A 22,756-nucleotide genomic window follows, 5' to 3' on the forward strand; every position below is an offset into this window, starting at 1 on the left:
CTAAGGCAACCACTGTAACTGCAGGTGGGAAGATTAGACCTGACCCTACTTGGGTTAAAAGTTGCCCTCTGTAGACAGGAAACAATAGTGAATGAAACCCCTCCACCAAGGGTGGACTTGAAATATTAGGTTATAATTTGAACAGAGGCAACAGTGTAAAATAAAATATTTAAGAACAGTTTAAAAAGGGAGGTAGCGGTGGACTTGCCTCCCCAAGCAGACTCAAAATAGTCAGTGTTCAGTAAAAAACAAAAACAAAAAAAAACGTTATTTGTAACTCAAAAATGCAGTGCATTTCACGGTCTATACCCGCTTCTGGTTATGAATACATATCGGTAAAATAGAAATAAACTATTCATAATCTAGTGACATTCAACACAATGGTATACTCAGATTTAATCAGATCAGTGTAATAAAATGGTGGTTATTGGGATTAAAATGAGTAAGAAAAAGAAGGGGGCGTATCCTAAAACTTAACAATGCTAGCTACACATAAATCAATGTGTATAGGCAGCTATGTTCTCAGATGAGCATATGCATATGTTATCCAATCAAGCCCTTTATGAATAACATATGCATGTGCCCATCACATTCAAAGAGATACCTTAAATTTTAAATATATACTATGATATATGTGGGAGTAATCAAGTCTAGAATGCAATTAAAAGTTGTCCTATACTGACATGCAAACCATATGATTTTTTGGTGTTTCTATTATAAATATAATCCACCTTACTAGCGCTCAATGCCCAATAGCTACAACCATCTTTTGATACTTGAGTCTTCTGGCATCTGTACACCTTTAAATGTAAAAAAACAACACAGAAAGATCTCATAGTGCAGGATGTCTGTATACTACTATTACACCACTGTGCTCCCGCAGCCACACACTAGAACAGGCATGGGCAAACTTGGCCCTCCAGCTGCTGAGGAACTACAAGTCCCACAATGCATTGCAGGAGTCTGCATTTGCGTTTGAGTCATGACTGTGGCTGTCATTGTGGGATTTGCAGTTCCTTAACAGCTGGGGGGCCAAGTTTGCCCATGCCTGCACTAGAAACACACAGGTAGTGTACTAATAATAATTGCAGTATTTGTATAGCGCCTTTCTCCTGTCAGACTCAAAGCGCTTGCGAGGCAGCCACTAGAGCGCACTCAGTAGGCAGTAGCAGTATTAAGAAGACTTGCCTAAGAAACTACTTACTGAATACCTGTAAGTGCTGGCTTACTGAACAGGCAGAGCCGAGATTTGAACCCAGGTCTCCTGTGTCAGAGGAGCCACTGTAGATAAGACTCTTCCACCGGGGACTAGGGGGTCACACTCCCCCTCAAGTTCCCTTCTCACCAGATATAATCTTTATATTTGCTTGTCTCTCCACGTTGTCTGCCACATGGGCTAACAACACCTCATAAAAATAAAAAGCTCATGTGTAAAACCATTTTAATCTGAAGCTTCATGCTTAAAATCAATATGCGTACATTAAAATCATCTTTAAACAAAGCCCATCACATAGTCACCATTGCCTCTGGAAGCGTTCCGGTCTCGGCTGTATGTGATCTCCTTCCTTCTCTCAGCTTGTCTCCTAGGCTCCGTCTACTGACCTGAGAAGGTGTTGTACGGTAGCGCTCCACCAAAGTAACTAATTGAAACTGTATGCACTGTGTTAAAACATTTAGCGCAGTTTCTAAAATCCTGTGTTTCTATTATTAATACCAACCACAGTATTACACTGATCTGGTTAAATCTAAATATATAATTGTGTTGAATGGAAGTAGATTATAAATATTTTATTTATATTTTACAATATGTATTCTTAGCCAGTGTTAATCTTGATCTTCCTAGTTGCTCCTGTTACAGCCTGATGAAGCGGCTATAGACCCGCGAAATGCGTTGCATCTTGGAGTTACGAATAAAATAATTTTTCTTTGAAAACTGACTTAAGTCCAAAGCTACCTATTTCGCGCCGTATAAGACACTCCGGAATATAAGACGCACCCAGGTTTAGAGGGCAAAATCCAGGAAAAAAAATAAATAAACTAAACCTGGTGCGTCCATATTTCAGGAGCGTCTTGTACATGACCTCCCCCAAATGGTGTCCTCCTATGTCCTGCTGTCTGCACCCAGTGTGCTGCTGTCTGCCCCCAGTGTGCCTGCTGTCTGCACATTGCTGTCTGCCCCCATGTGTCCTGCTGTCTGCCGGGTCCCCCCTGTGTGTGCTCGCCGGGTCCCGCCTGCTTGCCCCCTTCCTCGTGTCCCCCCGTGTGTGTGCTCGCCGGGCCCCCCTCGAATTGAGAAGCGGCAGCTGCTTACCTCCTCCATCTTGCCCGCGGCGATTGAAAACATCCGGCTTCATCGATGACGCGTCATTACAAGCCGGCACTAGAGGAAGCCGCCCACAGAAGCCGGATGTCTTCAATCACCGCGGGCAAGATGGAGGAGGTAAGAGCTGCCGCTTCTCAATCACAGGGGGGCCCGGGCACACACACGGGGGACACGAGGAGGGGGGCAGGCAGGCGGGAAGGAGGAGACGGCCACAGCAGGACGCACAGGCAGGGAATCCCCGACGGCGGGTTGCGGATCGTATCGGCGGGCGTTCATAAGTCGGGGATTCCCTGCCTTTGCCGTATAAGACGCAGGGACTTTTTCTCCCCATTTTTTGGGGAGAAAAAATGCATCTTATACGGCGAAAAGTACGGTATATTTTTAAACTGTTCTTAAATATTTTATTTCTACACGCCTTACATCAGGAAGCTCAGGAGTGGTAAGATCAGTGTAACAACTTGGTCTTATGCCAGTACGTCAGTGACTGTGTTTCTCTGTCCGTTGCTTGCCTGTCCTGACTAGATAAAACAGAAATTTTCCACACTGGCACATGCATGTACAAAACCCACACTGACTAACATATTTAACCTGCTGCTGGGCAGACCAGCTCAGACATCAATGAACATTGAGAGAGCCCACAGAGCCCAGGAATCCTGGTCAGGCTCGCCCACGGCCTGTAATATGCCATTTATTTAGATTCACCAATGTTGAGCAGATCTTAAACTGTGTGAGGAGTAAAGACTACATTGGTTTTGATGGCGGACATCTCTTTCTTTACCCCAACCTTTCAAGGAGGACACTATTGCAGAGGATAGTGGGAAAACCACTGCCTGAGGCCATCAGACATAAGGGAGGCACATACAGACAAGCCTATAATTTGCTAGAGGTAGCACTGGAGGTTCACTTTCTCATCTGCTAACCCCATGTCTTCTTCACTAATGTCTCCAACCCTCTAGATCAGTGTGTCTCAAACTTGTCCTCAAAACCCCCCCAACAGTACATGTTTTGCAGGCTACCTCACCGATGCACAGGTAGGTGGATTCCATGTAACCAAGATACTAATTATCCCACCTGCGCATAGGTGAGGTTGCCTGCAAAACACGCACCCCGTTGGGCGGGAGGGGTCTTGAGAACAGGTTTGAGAAACGCTGCTCTAAATTGTAAGTTCGCAAAGGCCAGTACCTCCTCCTCGTGTTTTTTATTCTGATGTAATTTATCATGTCAACGTGCACCAGTACTGGTGATGTCTCAAAACACTTATCAACATTGTCTGTATTTGTGGATGTACTTATTCTACAGATTTTAAAACCTCTCTTGTATTTAAGTTCCCCACTATTTGTTTTGTACTATGCACAGTTTTAGGGAAGATGTTGATGCTATATATATAATAATAAAAAATAACAATAATGTATGTAGTCAGCCAAACCTGTGGATGGGATTTCTCTGCATATATTATGTCAGTCTGGTGGAGTACAGCCAGGTCATCTTCCTCCACACATCTCCAGCCATCAAGGATCACAGCTTTGTTAGTTGCTAGGGAAACTGGCAGAACTTTTAAGTGACAAGAGCTTATATCCATGAGACAGAGGCTCTGTGAACTCCCACACTGCACCCACCACCATTACATTTAATCACTGACAGCTATTCAAGCCTAACCTTTTTCATTTCTCACCGTCATTGCTTAATTGTCTTCCTTCTGGTTATTTACCTATATACTGAAGGAACCAAGCTGGCTCTGTCAGGATTCAAAGCATGACATTTGCCAGAAAAGGCTCCTCTGTGTTAAGCAGAACGAGGAGGGTCGGGTAGTCAGTGTACACAGCACGTCCAATAAGCAGGAAAAGACCACTTGCTATTGAATAAACCTAATCCACATACACTTCTAATAAACCTTGAGGAGACTGGTGAGACCGCCACACAGACTGAGAAGCAGGACAAGGGAGGATAAAGGTCACTTTGATGTAATTGTGTGGTAGTGAATGTGGAAGAGGGGCAACCTCTCTCTATTCACCACATTATCAGCTATAGTAATACACATAAGCAACCTAGTCATTTACTGAATAATAGCACTTAATAAATGCATGAGAAATTTGAACAATACTCACAGAAGAGAGAATATCTCAGGAACCGAGTTGTACAGTTGTTATCTAAAATAAAGTAATTTTTGTTGTGAAACTATATTCTTATACGGAGTAAGGATTGCATTCTTAAAACAGAAGGGGATTGTAGGCCATCAACTCTCAGCAGGTGGCAAAAAAAAATTACTCTATATAGTTTTGATATTCTAAGGTTCAAGAACACTGGAGATCTTAAAGTAAACCAGAGATCAAAAAGCTATAAAGATTCGATACTTATTCGGGGCTTGCTCCAGCCCCATAAGCACATAAGAGTCCCAGGCCGTCCTCCAGCGGTCTGCCGTTCGGCTGTGATCAGCCCCGTTAATTGCTTCAGTCACATCACTATGGGTCTACTGCGCATGTGCGGGAGGTCCACGCATGCGCAGAAGACCCAGACTGGACCCGACTGAGCCTGTTACCGTGGCTGATTGCTGCTGAACGGCAGACTGAGGGAGGATGGCAAGGAGCTCATACGTGCTTATGGGGCCGGAGGGAACCTCGGGTAAGTATCGAATCTTTGTAGGGTTTGATATCTTGTACAACCATGTACTGCGCATAATGCTCCCAGCAAGGGAAACGCGAGCGAGGACGCACACAGCCAGGGTCATGTCGGCGATAACAAAACTTAGCGTCGGTGGGAGACTGGAGGATTGTTCAGAGACAGGGCAGGCAAAGGTAGGCTGCAGGAAAAAGCCCCAGGTAAATTAAACTTTATTTTTTTAAGACATTACAGGTTTCCTTTTATTCCAGCTTTTGTTCCATCCAATCCATCATATTGCACGATATTTATTTATAAAGCGCCAACATATTACACAGCGCTGTACATTAAAGAGACACTGAAGCGAAAAAAAAATTATGATATGATTTGTATGTGTAGTACAGCTAAGAAATAAAACATTAAGATCAGATACATCAGTCTAATTGTTTCCAGTACAGGAAGAGTTAAGAAACTCCAGTTATCTCTATGCAAAAAAGCCATTAAGCTCTACGACTTTCAAAAGTCGTGGAGAGACCTGTCTTCTGACTTTTATTATCTCAACTGTTTACTTTTTCTCTGCCAGAGGAGAGGTCAAGCTGACCTTATAGTCTGTGTCCAGCTAACTTTTACAAAACCCAAACAAGCACTTCATAACCCACACAATTCAATAGGCAACTCTGTAATGCTCATCCTAAGTGTGTGTCCATTAATAATAGACGTTTGATGGTACAATCTTACCACTTTTATGTAATATAAGGGACTATCTGAAGTATCAATTTAAAGTATTTCCACTAATTTTACCCTTCTCTACATAGATTTGGTAAGACAGTACAATCAAGATTTTATCCTTGATGGGCACCTTGAGCCCTTAACCATTTCAATACTGAGGAGTTTTTCCCCTTCTGTACCATAGCAATTTTCACTTTTCATCGCTCCTTCGATTAATTTGCCTATAACTTGCTTACTAATGAACACAATGAAACAATCTATATCTTGGGGGGGGGGGGGGGGGGGGGAGCCACAAATTAGGTTTTTTTTTACTAAGAATTATTTTATTCTAAATGCATTTTAACTGGAAAAATAAGAAAAATTGAAAAAATGCAATATTTCTCAGTTTTCATGCCACTATCTTTTTAAAGTAATACATGCTACCGTAATTAAAAACCACACATTTTATTTGCCCATTTATCCCAGTTATTAAAACGTTTAAAATATTTCCTTAGTACAATGTACAGCGCCAATATTTTATTTGGAAATAAAAAAGGTGCATTTTTTCAATTGTGCGTCCATCACCAATTACAAGCCCATAATTTCATAAATTACATCAATATACCCTTTTGACATACGTATTAAAAAAGTTCAGCCCCTAAGGCAGGGGTGTCAAACTCAAATAGACGGAGGGCCTAAATGTATAACTAACATTCATACGAGCACTTCTTTTTGGTGCCTATCACAGTACATGTACGGTAATTTCTGTAACCCTAATGCTTTATTTATGTAATAATCTGATGACTATGCTTTGCACTACCATGTTTTCACACTTTGTTTAACTCTGTTTTAAATTAACATGGTTTTTGACATTAACAAAAAAAATACTATACTGAGGCCTCAATTCACAGAGCTTTATCAAACACTTTATCAAACATTTGATAATTTTCCTCATGGGTAAAATCTAATTTTGAATTCACTAAAGGTGTTATAGATTTATTGATCATTTCATCGATAAAACATTGGATAAATCTATAACACCTTAGTGAATTCAAAATTAGATGTTACCCATGAGGTAAATTATCAAACGTTTGATAAAGTGTTTGGTAAAGCTCCGTGAATTGAGGCCACACAGTGTAGAACTGGTGTGAGGAATTTGTCCTTCCTCAAAGTTTGAATGACTCTGTATAAGTAATCCCACAAGCTGTATACAGATGAGCAGTAGCCTATTAACGCACACCTGAAGTAAGAGGAATATGGAGGCACTCTATTTGCTGCATGCTTATTTCTGGTGTGCGATTTAGACACTATTGCAGCCAAACAAATCAGCTGAAATTGCAAGAAACTGGTATTGTTCAAAATAAAATAAATTGTGGCGGCCACCATGTGCTTTTCACATCAGGTGTACTTAAAATTAGACACAACAAAATGAGACCAGCACTCTAATGGCCCATACTCACGGGCTACTTTATGTCCTGTCGCCAGCACACGGGAGCGTCGCCAGGTCCCTCCGCGTACACATGCGGAAGAGGGATTACTGAAGCGATGGAAGCTGTCGGCGACGTTCCTCCCCCTCGCCGGAAGCGCCGTGGATTTTCTATTAAGTTGCTGTCGCTAGTCCGCATACTCACGCGGACTAGCGACAGTTGCGGCGAAGTTGCAGCGGCAACTGCCGCCGGGCGATTGACCGCGCCAATCGCCTGGCGACAGCAGCGACGGTTCGGGGTGCGCGCCCGTGTTGCACCTCATACTCACGGGCGACCTGTCGCCACAACACGCGCGCGCCGCGTGTTGCGGCGACAATTGTAGCCCGTGAGTATGGGCCATCATGGAGATGTAAGCGTGCTATGCTGATAACGATCCTGTTGCCCTCCGAAGTTTACATTTGAGAGAGAGAGAGAGAGAGAGAGAGAGAGAGAGAGAGAGAGAGAGAGAGAGAGAGAGAGAGAGAGAGAGATGGCTGCCTAGAATCACAACTGCTTGATAAGGGACAATAGTACTGTACTTTTGCAGCATAATTATTTGTATATCTGTAGTAAAGCTTTACCTATCAGAGCACAGAGGCTCCTTTTGTTTCGAATACTGGAAGCTGTTCATATACCTGATGAAGAGTTTAAGATCTCTTTGCCTTTTCTACCAGAGTATTTATTACTGTTCAAAATGTGGAATACTGAGGACCTATGCTATACAACAGGACCTAGTAAGACATTGTAGATAGGGTGGGTGGGGTTGAAGATAATATGACACTTTCAAGAATGGGCTCTGATCCAGATCAAGCAGATGTCACAAGTTGTCACACAATTCAACTTCGACAATTCACTCTCCAGATCTTGTGGAGTGGAGCTTTTCTTGTTGAGACTTTCATTTGACTGCACTCTAATCCTCCGTATATGTAAAGGATTACTCCGCTTATTAAACGTCTTAATCCAGCTCCAGTTACTTAGCAGAAATCCCTCAATATTTGCAGACGTAAAAGGGAAGTGAAAGGCGTGTTTGCAGAAGGGGCTGCAGAGGAAAGCCGCTACCCCAGGCTGTGATAGAAAGGGGGATTATAAAGTGTTCCCAGAGAGTCAATAGACGGGAAATGAAGACAGGAAACAAAAGGACAAGAGTGCTAAAATAACACGCTAATCCTGGGAGTACTTGACAACTCAGAACAAGGCTTCTGCTGAACTACAGGTCCTAGTGTGGTAACCAAGAACTTAAAGAGGAACTCCAGTGAAAATAATGTAATAAAAAAAGTGCTTCTTTTTTTACAATAATTATGTATACATGATTTAGTCAGTGTTTGCTCATTGTAAAATCTTTCCTCTCCCAGATTCACATTCTGACTTGTATTACATGGTGACATTGTTACTGTGGGCAGATTATGGAGCTGTTTCTAGCTGGTCTGGCTTTAACAGACAGCTATTTCCTGTCTGAACATTGTTACATTGTGACAGTTTGCCCAGAGTACCGTACGGTACCAGAGCCTCTTGTGGGAGGGGTTTCAGCACAAAATCAGTCATACAGCGCCCCCTGATGGTCTGTTTGTGAAAATCATTATTTTTCTCATGTAAAAGTGGGTATCAGCTACTGATTGGGATAAAGTTCAATTCTTGGTCGGAGTTTCTCTTTAAGACTCCACAATATAGCATCTTCTGAACTACAATTCCCAGCATGATATCCCAGAAAAATACTGCAGCATCGGTTGAGCTTTAACTACTAGTCTATGAGCCAGAACAACATATTCCAAAGTGGAGCTTCTACAGAACTACAACTCCCAGTATAGTGACCCAAAAAAATAGACTCCAGGATACAGCACCTACAGAGTTGCAACTCCTAACCTTGCAACAATAGAAGCTTACAGTCTGCGTACCCCTCCTGCTATACTACATTCCGTCTCATACTGACCAGAAACTGAGATTTGTTCAAGAGCTCAGGCGTTGTCCTATTGGAAAATGCAAACAAAACAATTTACCAAAAGGATTCTCTAAATGGGCCGAGTCATGAAGTAAATTAGCGTGAGAAGTCTCAGGTGCAAGCTACTTGACTCTCTGAATCTTTCAGCTTCACTGTAAATTATATCACAGCTATGGTTATGTTACCTGAGAATCTTCCCTAATCAGAGTCATCTCATGCATGTTTATATTAACGATCAAAGCAATTTAAGGGTGCATCACCTTCACTTACAGGTCTGATATCAGGAATGTTTTATTTATATATATTACATAAATCACTAAAGGGAATGTGCAGTAAAAAGCAATGCATTTTCGCTTTTCTCTCATCTAATAAAGCGTAGAGGGATTCACTTAAAAAAAAAAAAAAAAAAAATAATATAATAATAATAATAATAATAATAATAAGCACAATTGGTTGTTTAAAGTGAACAGCAGTGTTCTCCCCAGGCACTTTTAGCCGGGTTATGCACCCGGCTAGTTTTGGTAAGCACCCGGCTGTCATCGGCTCGCCTCCTCATCCTCCTCCTATGCTGTAAGCACAGTTGCATCGGCCCTGAATCCCCCCCTCGCACTCCACCCGGCTACTTTTTCATGCCACCCGGCTGGAAAAAAATTCTGGGGAGAACACTGGAACAGTGAAACAATTTACTGATAAAGCATGAGGTTGATTTCTTGGCCAGTTCAGGCACTTTGATCTAATCTGCCATTTAACCCCCAACACACTCCCATTAATGAAACTTTCAAATTTTTTCCATAGTTAATTAATGAAAACCGTGATTGGATGTAGCAGTTAATTTTATATCAAGTTGGCAAGGAGAGGAGCATCAAGAGATTTATATTTGTATAGTTCTGAATTCCTTTAAATCAGATCTAGCAGGTGCAGGCGTTCAAACAATTAATACATTTTTGCTGAAATCTGATCAAGATCAAATGGTGCGAAGTAGTGAATCAATTCCTACTCTCTGATCACTGTCCTTTCAGAGATCATTTACCAGACCAGGCCACCATGAACCCATGTAATTATCATAAGAAGTGTCTGAGTGTCCCTATCATAGAACCAATAAAGAAGGCAGAAACAAATTGGCAGACACAGGATGTCGTTGTAGCAGATGCTGATCATTTAATAATTAAAATATTAAGTAAAACAAGACATAATAAATATGTAAATTTGGTCACACTACAGCAGCAAGATCTGTAAAAACACCATCCAGTGATATACACAGCTCAGATGAGTTCCATACCTCAGTAACAATACACGGTGCTTGGGAGACAACATCCAGTAACACAAATCAAGGGATGGCAACATCCAATCCCATCAGACATTGCTTGTTGAATGGCATACTCCAAACTTCACACAATGCTCAGGGAATAGCACACTGCAATAACATTACTCATTGATCAGGGAATGGCATCCTCCAATTGCTTGTGGAATGGTATCATTTACCAACATCAAACATTGCTTGTGGAATGGCAACCACCAACACCACACAGTGTTCAGGTAATGTCATCTACCATTAACCTCACACAATGCTTGAGGACCATCATCCTCAAACATCAAGCATTGCTCGGGGAATGGCAATTACCACAACACCAGGCATTGTTTGGGAATGGAATTTGCCATAACACCGGGATTGTAGGGAATGGCAATCTCCAATATCATCAGACATTGCTTGGGCAATGGCATCATCCAAAATCATCAGACATTGCTTGGGGAATGGTATAGTTCAATATCATCAGACATTACTCTGGGAATGGCATCGTCCAATATCAGACATTGCTCGGTAAATGATATAGTCCAATGTCATCAGACATTGCTTAGGGAATGGCATTGTCCAATGTCATCAGACATTGGTTGGGGAATGGTATCGTCCAATATCATGAGACATTGCTTAGGGATTGGCACCCTCCAATAACACCAGGAATATCTTGGGGAATAGCATTCTCCAATAACATCAGGCATTCTCGAATGACATTAGGTGTTGCTCAGAGAATAGCATTCTCCAAATAACATCACAAATTTATTTCTATTAGAAATAAAGCATAATACTGGACCAGGTTTACACACTCAAACTTTAAAGGATACTTGCAGAGACCTAACTCATTTGATTGGTATATTATGTTTTTGTTAGGAACATAGAAAATATAACAAATTAATGTTTCAAGTTGTTTTAAGTAGTAAACTATCTAGCCATCTTTCTCCTGAGAATGAAGCTATGTATACACACTAAACTTTTTTTTGGTTCAAATCGAACACTGATGATAGTTTTAGATGCACATCAACTGTAAATACAGTTGTTCCTCAACCTCAGTGACCTTCCCTCTAGAAACCCACAGAGCCCTATCCTACTTGTAAAATCATTACTGCAGCTTCTGTGGTGAGCTGCTGCAGGACATCTTCTGCTCCAGCAGTTAAGCAGCTCATCTGTACACTGATCAGGAAGAAAATGTCACCAGAGGCAATCAGGAAAGATTGTTTTGGCTGACATTAATCCCCTGTATGTGAATGCTGCCTTTAGGCCTTATTGTTTGCTGTGGATTATCTTAGCTATACTACACGGCAGTAGAACAAGAATGTTCTCTGGTTAAGATAAGCTAAATCCGCCAGTTTCACAAACTCTAGCTTATCTCAAAATTGCCACAGGAAGAAAAAAGTTACATTCAGTCTAAATAAGTTCAAACAATGTTAAAGTGTTTTTTTTTTCTAACATTTTTGCTGGTAGTTTTATACTATGAATTCAGGGTCCTGCTGTAGCTTGTAGGCCCTCCCGGGTATCACCTGCAGTGTCCTCTGGATCTGATAGTGGCTGAAACCAAGTCATGGGATGAAGATTATTCTTCCTGATGTCAATTCTGAGACAAGCCACATTTCACAAAAAACAATACCTATAAAATCTGACTAATCTTTAGAAACAGAAGTTGCTAATTAGAACAGCAGCAGTTGAAGTTTCCCAAAAAGTTAGTTTTCTATTTTGCCAAGTTATATTACACAGCTGAAATAAAAAGATAAGTAACTGTTTGAATTGTCATTTTCCATATAAAAATACACTATCATAGGCCTTGTGATGGAATGTGATATTTTATCCACCAAGAACAAGCTTCTCCTATAATGAATCCCACGTTTTCCTCTCCTTCGTACTCAAAATGTCATCTATGAGTCACAACGTTCCATGCTACATACTGGAGAGCAGATCTAGGACTGGTGACCATCTGTGTTGGCAGAGCAGATAGTAAGGTATCTCCTAAGCATAAATAGCCTCCATTTACCTGTTCTAAGTGCGTTAAACAGCAAAGATACAGAATTCACCTTCTACAAGATGTATGGGAAAAGGACGATGCAATGCCTTCATATGCACAGTCTTCAAAGGAACAAAATGAAACAAAGTACTCATTAGTAACCCTCTGTTGTGCCAAAAGACAGCAAAGAGATGCAATACAGTTAGGCTACGGTTCTTCAACCAGTACAAGGCATTTGTTTGAAGTGAAAGTGGGTGACGCTCATTAAGGAGTCCATACATCCAAAAGTCGCAATTCAGTCAGATCACACTCACAAATCCACTAGCTTCACTCCATCGCCTGGAAAATGCTTTATCACTGGTCCCGCTGCATCTGAAATGTCGATCTTAGGTGGAGTGACCCTTTAGCCATTAAGTATCATACCCACATTATACAGTATGTGGTCTACTGATGTGATGCTTTCTGATCTGTTTAGTGGAGGTCAGTTTCTTTTATAAGGCAGGAGAGGCGGTCATATGCTCCAAGAGAATGTCCCATATACAATACAGCAAATGCCTGCAAACAGAGATAATGAAAAACAAAACAAAAAAACATTTAAAACATATCACAGACACTAACCATCTCAACTAGCAGAGCTACAATACCAATTGTGAACCCAACAGTTACTTTACAGCACCTAGCAAACTAAACCACCAACTGCATCACCCATAGTCATTTTAAAGCACCAAGCAAAGCACAGACACCGACTGTATCCCCCACAGTCACTTTACAGCACCTAGAAAGCACAGACATCAATTGTATCCCCCACAGTCACTTTACAACACCTAGCAAAGCACAGACACAAACTGTCTCCTCCACAGTCACTTTACAGGATCTAGCAAAGCACAGACACCAACTGTATCCTCTACAGTCACTTTACAGCATCTAGCAAAGCACAGACACCAACTGTATCCTCTACAGTCACTTTACGCAGGGGTCCCCAACCTCTGGTCCGCGGCTCACTGCTGGTCCGTGGGCTGTTTTGTGCTGGGCCGCGGGTCTAGCCTCTTCTCTCTTTTTTTCCTTCCAGCCGAGCAGCATGCATCAGCGTGTCAGTAGGTGGCGCTGTTCTCATTACAACATCAGTTGTGCTTCCTCTAAACAGCTCGATGTTGAAAAACTCTCTGCTGCATGCTGCTCAACTGAAAGGAAATAGAAGATGCCAGAACGCGGTGGTAAGGCTGACTGGGTGGGGGACACATCTAGCTACCTAACCTAGGAGGGAGGCTACAGAACGCTGGGGGCACATCTAGCTGCCTAACCTGGGTGGGGGTGCTACAGAACGCTGGGGGCACATCTAGCTGCCTAACCTGGGAGGGGGGGCTACAGAACGCTGGGGGAACATCTAGTTGCCTAACCTGGGAGGGGGGGCTACAGAACGCTGGGGGCACATCTAGCTGCCTAACCTGGGAGGGAGGCTACAGAACGCTGGGGGCACATCTAGCTGCCTAACCTGGGTGGGGGTGTTACAGAACGCTGGGGGCACATCTAGCTGCCTAACCTGGGAGGGGGGCTACAGAACGCTGGGGGAACATCTAGTTGCCTAACCTGGGAGACGGGCTACAGAAAGCTGGGGGCACGTCTAGCTGCCCAACCTGGGAGGGGGGCAACATAACACTGGGGGCACATCTAGCTGTCTAACCTGGGAGGGGGGCTACAGAATGCTGGGGGCACATCTAGCTGCATAACCTGGGAGGGGACTACATAAAACTGGGGGCAAATCTAGCCATCTAAACTGGGGAGGGGGCTACCTAATACTGGTGGAACATCTGTGCATGTGTGAGATTGTTTTTGAGGCCCAGTGGTTTTCCATATGCTCGCACCATAGCCCTGTTCCCTGCCCAATCCAATTTGCTGACAACAAGCACCCCTCCCTGACCCTCCCCTCCCCGGACAAGTGTTTGGACAGGGAAGCGGTCCCCGGGCCAAAAAAGGTTGGGGACCTCTGCTTTACAGCATCTAGCAAAGCACAGACACCAACTGTACCCCCCACAGTCGCTTTACAGCACCTAGCAAAGCAGACACCTACTGTATCCCCCACAGTCACTTTACAGCATCTAGCAAAGCACAGACACCTACTGTATCCCCCACAGTCAGTCACTTAACAGCATCTAGAAAAGCACAGACACCAACTGTATCCCCCACAGTCACTTTACAGCAGGGGTCTCAAACTCAATTTACCCGGGGGCCGCAGGAGGCAAAGTCAGGATGAGGCTGGGCCGCATAAGGGAGTTCACATGTCCCCGCCGCAAAACGAGGGCTGCAGAGCCCCCAAATCGCCCCGGGGGGGCAATCCGCCGGCATTTCCTGGAAGGGGCAGAGCTTTCAGCTTCAGCTCTGCCCCTCCTGAAGTCAATCGCGGCGGATCGCCGCCTCTGCCCGCCCACTCTAAACATAAAAAAAAAAATTGGGAAAATAGGAAAAAATGCCAGGAATCTTCATACAGCCATATTACGGCTGTATAGCGATCCCTGGCCAAAGCGCTGCGGCTGCGTATGGACCCCCTGGAAACCCCGTCAGGAAATGTATTGCTCTTTCTTTTGATACATGTAAAATTACACTACCGTTAGGCTTGCTACTAAAAGTGACATTTACCGCATTTAAAAGTATACTATTTTCCTTTGAAACTTTAAAATCGATTTTCTCAAAAACTATAAGGTCTTTTTGAAAAATAGTTTTTTCCTCTTATTCCTAATGATCTCCTTAACATATCCTGCAAATTTAGGGTTTCTAGCATTTAAGGTGGATTTGCTATTAACCATTAAAGTCGGCGGGTTTTTAAATGTGTATTTTTTTCCCTTGCAAATTTAAAATCAATTTTCTCAAAAACTATAAGGCCGATTTGAAAAATTTTTTTTTCCTCTTGTAGCCACTGGGGGCCCCTACAAGCTCTGGGGCCCTGGGGCCACAAAATATTGTATCGCGGGCCGCAAATGGCCCGCGGGCCGCGAGTTTGAGACCCCCTGCTTTACAGCATCTAGCAAAGCACAGACACCTACTGTATCCCCCACAGTCACTTCACAGCATCTAGCAAAGCACAGACACCATCTGTACCCCCCCCCCCCCCCCCCCCAGTCAGTTTACAGCACCTAGCAAAGCACAGACACCTACTGTATCCCCCACAGTCACTTTACAGCACCTAGCAAAGCACAGACACCTACTGTATCCCCCACAGTCATTTTACAGCATCTAGCAAAGCACAGACACCAACTGTATCCTACACAGTCACTTTACAGCATCTAGCAAAGCACAGCCACCTACCTACTGTATCCCCCAGTCACTTTACAGTAACTAGCAAAGCACAGACACCTACTGTATCCCCCACAGTCACTTCACAACATCTAGCAAAGCACAGACACCAACTGTACCCCCCCACAGTCACTTTACAGCACCTAGCAAAGCACAGACACCTACTGTACCACCCGCAGCCACCTTACAGCACTTAGCAAAGCACAGGCACCTACTGTACCACCCGCAGTCACTTTACAGCATCTAGCAAAGCACAGACACCTACTGTATCCCCCACAGTCACTTTACAGTATATAGCAAAGCACAGACACCTACTTTATCCCCCACAGTCACTTAACAGCATCTAGAAAAGCACAGACACCAACTGTATCCCCCACAGTCACTTTACAGCATCTAGCAACGCACAGACACCTACTGTATCCCCCACAGTCACTTTACAGTATCTAGCAAAGCACAGACACCTACTGTATCCCCCACAGTCACTTTACAGCATCTAGCAAAGCACAGACACCTACTGTATCCCCCACAGTCACTTTACAGCATCTAGCAAAGCATAGACACCCACAGTTTCCTACACAGTCACTTTATAGCATCTAGCAAAGCACAGACACCTACTGTATCCCCCACAGTCACTTAACAGCATCTAGAAAAGCACAGACACCTACTGCATCCCCCACAGTCACTTTACAGCATCTAGCAAAGCACAGACACCTACTGTACCACCCGCGGCCACCTTACAGCACTTAGCAAAGCACAGACAAAACTGTACCCCCCCCCAGTCACTTCACAGCATCTAGCAAAGCACAGACACCTACTGTATCCCCCACAGTCACTTTACAGCATCTAGCAAAGCACAGGCACCTACTGCACCACCCGCAGTCACCTTACAGCACCTAGCAAAGCACAGGCACCTACTGTACCACCCGCAGTCACCTTACAGCATCTAGCAAAGCACAGGCACCTACTGTACCATCCACAGTCACCTAACAGCATCTAGCAAAGCACAGGCACCTACTGTACCACCCGCAGCCACCTTACAGCACCTAGCAAAGCACAGATACCATCTGTAACAACCACAGTCACATTACAGCACCTAGTTGAGCACAAACAGCTGTCTGTTTAAAGTAACCCTGAAGGGGAAAAAAATGTGCCCCTAAGGCATACTCACCCAAGGGGGGGGGGGGGCACTTCTGGTTCCTCCAGAGGCCTCTCCCATCACTCTCCTTGCCATTCCAGCTCTGAGCCCCTCACAGGCCCTTTGACAAAGGCTTGTCGATGGAGCTCGCCCGTGCTGCATAGGCGGAGAGGGCTGGTGCCTGCGTATTAGCACAGAGCAGACTGGGCTCTGCTTTTTTCCCCCCCAGGGGTTCCTTGAGTACACTGCAGGGGTTCCTTGGCATTTTTCCCCATCATGGGGGGGGGGGGTAGTATGGTGGAGCACATTATAATAGGGGGTACTATAAAAATTAGCACTAAATTGGGGGTCAGAATAATAATTAGCACATTAATAAAAAAAAGCTCTAGGATAAGGAAACAGTATAATGAGGGGCAGTGTATTAGGGGGTAGTAAAATTAACAGCCTCACCGACTTTTAAAGACCATGCCTCCTTGCAAAATGAATGCAGGAGCTCCTCGAGATAAAAAAAATTGTTTGCAGGGGTTCCTTGAGAACAGAACATTATTTGCAGGGTTCCTCCAGGGTAAGAAGGTTGAGAAAGGCTGCTCTGGAGGATCCAGAACAATGTACTTTAAAGACACGGGACACAGGAGGAAGTGGGCCAGCAGACAGTTGAGCCTGCAACACTCTGCACAGCCTGGGAGGTACCTGGCGGCCTGGAACATGGAGGCAGTAGTATGGTAGATTTCCAATCTGTGTGCAGTGTGTGGGCAGGTAACAAATCCCTCTCTGATCAGATTTTATGGCCGATCCGGTGGCCATCGAGTAATGTATGACATCCTTAAATCAACTCTCTAAACCAATTAGTACCTTTCTGTCAAAGTGCTGATAAAAACTGCAGACACTGAGACTTCTACTGGCTTATTGTTCTAAAATACAAGCTGATCAGTGCTAGAGTTTATATTAGAACAGCAGCAAAATGGGAAGCAGAAATAGTCCACATTATATTGTTAGAGCCCTCAATTTAAGTTATTTTAAGCATAGTTGAGTATATCAACACTTAATCTGTCCTCCAGTAACTCTGAATGAAATGGTGCCATTACCTGTTTATCTTGGGGTGTTGAAGAGAATCCAGAATTGAGCTCCAGGCATGGCGACACTTTTGAACTCCCAGGATATCCTGGACAAGATCTGTGGACACAACCCCAAGATTACAGCAGGTTAGATGTATCCCAATAAACAATAAGTAAACACCAGCGCTTAAACCAATCTCGAGACCAACTGAACAGCCTTAGATAAATGACTGTAAAGGGCTGTAAGCAAAGCACAATGTTTAGTCCTTCACTGAAAAAAGTTCCTTGATAATCAAGCAGAGGGTAGCAGGATGTGGCGAGTTAATCTGAAACAACAAGAAAAACATATGTGCTGGCATAGAATATTGTTTTTAATGTAAAGATCACTCACAATTACAATTGCGCCTACCATATGAAAAGTGGAATATGCGTTATGTGGAGGAGAAGTCACACCATAGCCAGTAGCAAGAGACAACCTTTAGTCATAATCCGGTAAGTCAGATGGAGACAGCACACGTCCCACCACTCTAAAGGAGGTCTCGTGTCACAAAGCGTTTCAGGGCCCCCCCTCCGTTATGTGACATCCCTCACTAGATTTATACGGAGCTCTGTCTATGTCTCTCCTGTATTGTGACTCGGATATTGCCATCTTGTGGCTAAAATAGATGATGGCATCTAGCTGCCAAATCCCATTAGAAAGAAAAATTACTCCCGTTTTCATTCACAATAACAATATAAAAACACAATTATAAAAACATTCTGAAATAAAAAAAACTGAATAAATGACATTGGGCATGATTCACAAAGCTTTTTTTTTTTTTTTACCTTTCTATGTTACATTTTTAAGCTCCCAAAGAGCAAACAATATTATATAATTCAGGCAAGAAAAGTACTATTGAAATGAAGTTAACCAGGAACAACTTACTTTGAGTGATTATTTTTCTTGTAAATGTATTATAAGGTTAGTTTTATTAACTAGGTGATAAATAATTAATGCTGAGAAGTTCTGTAAATAGAGCCCAATATGTAAAGATCATAGTGATATATTAAAGTATACATAACATTTGAAGGATTAAAAACAGGATCCTGTTTTCATAGCAAAAAATATATACAATATTCCTCCTTGATAAAACAAGAGAGAGAGAGAGAGAGAGAGAGAGAGAGAGAGAGAGAGAGAGAGAGAGAGAGAGAGAGAGAGAGAGAGAGAGAGAGAGAGAGAGAGAGAGAGAGAGAATGAGAATAGAAATAGGAGGAAGGGGGAAAGAGAAGAAAAGAAACAGGAAACCACAAGAAAACAAACAAACTGTGGGCCCAATTAATGATCATATTAATGTTAAAACAACGAAAGAGGTTACTCACACTGAGCTACTCATTAAAGTGAACCAAGCACCATATTTAGCACACAGGGCATTTCAAAAGCACATTAAAAATGCATGTCAACAATGTTGCTTATTAATAAAAAAAAATGGACAGCTAGGAGGGGAGAGGGAACATGGCAGCTTCCTATAGCTATTAGAAACCAGGAAACAAATGTGGCGTTGGTTCCCATTAAGCCTTTTAGGGGAAAGTGTTTCTAGATGGTAAATCCAATAGGTTTACCAGGAAACCACCTATAGCGCTCACCGAGAGCAAACTGGTCAGAAATACATTCCAGCCCCATCGATTGTAGAGACTCAGTACTGCTACCTTGACACTCTGCAAAATGACATCTAGAGAACCTATACCGGTATATTGCATGCCCACACGTTGTTTATGTGTTGAAACGTTGAAGCAACAAATGTTATGTCGGTAGGACTACCAGGACCCTGCAATTCGGTGAGCATAGGAGGGGGCTTAATGAAACCTAACCTGAAACTCACCATTTCAGGTTACAGTTGTTTGTTTGCTTTTCCTTTGTTTTCCCCTTGTTTTCCTGTTTCTTTCCTTTCTCCCACAACCCCTTTAATTTATACACTATTGTTCTTCTAGCAAGGAGGAATATCGTAGTTTTTGCTATTAAAATAGGATCCTGTTTTTATCCAAACACATTTTATAAATACTTTAATAAATCATTATGATGCTAACACAATGCAATTTATTACGTTTTTTGATATTTCAGAATGCTATTTATCTAGTTTTTATATTTGTGTATTTTATATTTTTATTGTTAATAAAATTGGGAGTCATTTTTCTTCCTTTCTAATGAGAATGGCAACTAGATGCCATGATCTATTTTAGCCACAAGATGGCAGTAGCCCAAGTCACAATACAGGAGCGACAGACGGAGCTCCATATAAATTGATCTATTAGCGTGAGAGATGTCACTCCGTTTGAGTGCTGCTGTCTGCAGCTGACTTACAGGGTTATGACTAAGGGGTAGTTTTTAACTCCTCCAGCCCACACATACTCCACATATGGTAGGTGCAATTGTAATGGTCTGTGAACTTTACATTAAACGATAATATGCCATGCCAGAGCATATAGGTTTTTCTTGTTAAAGATGTACTGTATCCCAAGACACATAACTGCCGTATACATGCAATCACAGATCTCACCTGGTAAAATCCCCATAAGGCTTTGCAAAGCCTGGTCATGAGCTGTAGCTTTCTGTTCTGCTGTCCTGGGAGGTCGAGGCTGAGTACGCAGGACACCCCCGGGCCATATTGCTTGTTGTAGTAGGCGTAAGTATAATGCCCAGCGCTGCATGCAAGTGATATTGGCCACTTGAACCTGTAGCCATCTGAAAAATCAATTAAAAATCATGGTATTTTTAGGCAGGTAATGGTTTTAAAAAATTAACACAACACACAAATATTTGCATTTAGGTTTGGACCCTGAAAAACTAGACAAAAAATAGAATAAAAAAAAAATGCCACTCCTATTCTAACTGTAAGGCTTAGTAAGTGGTTTGTGTAAATTTGTTGATGTCTAGGAGCACATACTGAATAGGCTGCATGATTAGATGGAAGTTGCATGATTCTGATAGAAAAACATTATCGTAATGTGCTATTGTCAGTATTGACAAATCACTTTTGCAAATGGTCAAAAGGTAATTTTATCGTTGCATCCCAACACTAGTTATTAAAACTAAACTTCCTCTTGCCTTAGCTCTTTACACTAACCCTTCTAAAACTATGCCTATCCCCAACCTCTGAATTGTATGTGAAAAAACTAACACTGCTCCCCAACCCTTTCCAATAACACTACCCTTTTAAAGAAAAACCTTGACCAAGAATTGAACTTCATCCCAATACGTAGCAGATACCCCCTTTTACGTGAGAAATCTATTCCTTTTCACAAACAGACCATCAGGGGGCGCTGTATGGCTGATATTGTGGTGAAACACCTACCACAGTGTGATGTCAGGACCATGGTGCTGACAGTTTCCTGTCTGTGAACCTCATTGCATTGTGGGAAATGGCAGCTGTTTACAGCTGGGTCCAACTGCCAAAAAAGCAAAGCAGCATCTCCTTCCACTGACCTCACCTACCAGCAGTAAAAATGTCACCATGTGGTAAATGTCAGAATGTAAATCAGGGAGAGGAAAGATTTTACAATGGGCAAACACTGACTAAATCATTTATACACAATTGTTGTAAAAATGAAGCACTTTTTTTAATTACATTATTTTCACTGAAGTTCCTCTTTAAATTATGCCTAACTACTGAACATTATGGGCTTGATTCACAAAGCGGTGCTAACTGTTAGCATGCTTGTGAAAAGCCTAAACATACTTTGCACGTGCTAATTAGTGCTTGCACGCTAAGTTTAGCACTGCCCGATGCGGGTGAAACATTGGATGCGACCTTAACGTCGCATGGGTGCAACGTTTAGGGCGTATTCAATGCGCCATTTTCGTCGCACCCGGTGTGACGTGAAACGTAGCACGCGAACTGATTTAGCTTGGTGCGTGCTAACTACTTAGCACCCTAGTTAGCACGCCCAAAGTCTTTAGGCGTGCTAACTAGGTTAGCACCGCTTTGTGACTCAGGCCCTATGTGTGAAATCTAACCACTCCCTATCCCCGAACACTTATCCTCTTAAAACTACATCTAACCCTTACCTCTATGTGGGAAAACTAACATACTGCTCCCCAACCATGTCCTCTAATATTAAACACTCCTAAAACTACACCTAACCCGAACATTTGTGTGTTAAAAATAACACATGCCTTCCCTACCATATACTCTTATATGAACCCTCCTAAAAACTATGCCTAACCTTAAACCCGGGTGCCATGTAGAAATGATAGCCAGCACACCAGTTATGCTATGCCAGAGACTATATAGTAGCTAATCCCCAACAGCAAAGACATCACCAGTGCTGTGTAGCATAACCAATAGCCAGTGCTTGGCTAGCTGAGCACCAATACTCAAAGTACGTACCCTGTGCTGCACAGCTGCAACTTAGCACTGTGGTTCTATGGCGGCATATACTACAACCAAGAGAGCTGTGCACAAATCACTAGATAGCCACAACCTTAAATTGTTGAGTATGATGGCACCTACTACAGTCAAGAGGCTCTGTGCCCTAATCAGCTAATGGGCCCCGTACCGTACAGATGTACCTTTACACTGCAGTCTATGGTGGCCTTTGGTCAGGAATTCATTAGTTTGTGCATAGTCTACACAGTCTCTACAGCCAAGCTATGACTAAGGCCCACGGTGCATCAGAAACATGACAGCAGTTAGTATATGCTGTCTCTTTCTATGGATGTAATAAAGGATTTATTGTTCTAGTGCAAGGGTCTCAAACTTGCGGCCCGCGGGCCATTTTCGGCCCTCGATACAATATTTTGTGGCCCTCGCCGGCAAAATCTTCCTTATAGTTCGCTTCAGTGCTCCCAAGTGATCCGCCGCATCCCCGCCGCTAAACGAGGGCTGCAGAGCCCCCAAATCGCCCGGGGGGCAATCCGCCGGCATTTCCTGGAAGGGGCAGAGCTTTCAGCTTCAGCTCTGCCCCTCCTGACGTCAATCGCCACATGGATCGCTGCCTCTCC

General features: G+C 43.1%; 1 protein-coding gene across 8 annotated transcripts in view; it reads right to left on the reverse strand.

The window, feature by feature from the left end:
* LOC137521307 (sorting nexin-19-like) overlaps positions 1 to 22,756 on the reverse strand; it is a 317,109-nt gene that overhangs the window by 209,258 nt on the left and 85,095 nt on the right. For 6 of the 8 annotated variants that reach the window (XM_068240399.1, XM_068240394.1, XM_068240396.1 and 3 more), the window contains exons 10-12: positions 20,313 to 20,497; positions 17,809 to 17,896; positions 10,162 to 12,855 (exon numbers count right to left, since the gene is read on the reverse strand). In XM_068240399.1, the coding sequence (XP_068096500.1) occupies positions 12,792 to 12,855; positions 17,809 to 17,896; positions 20,313 to 20,497 (337 nt within the window). In that variant the 3' untranslated portion in view covers positions 10,162 to 12,791. Of the gene's footprint in view, positions 1 to 4,428; positions 4,471 to 10,161; positions 12,856 to 17,808; positions 17,897 to 20,312; positions 20,498 to 22,756 lie in introns of those variants that run through there. The other 2 variants (XM_068240401.1, XM_068240400.1) reach the window with 1 other exon arrangement.

This window comes from Hyperolius riggenbachi, chromosome 6 (assembly GCF_040937935.1).
Source record: "Hyperolius riggenbachi isolate aHypRig1 chromosome 6, aHypRig1.pri, whole genome shotgun sequence".
In the NCBI taxonomy this organism is placed as follows: domain Eukaryota; kingdom Metazoa; phylum Chordata; class Amphibia; order Anura; family Hyperoliidae; genus Hyperolius; species Hyperolius riggenbachi.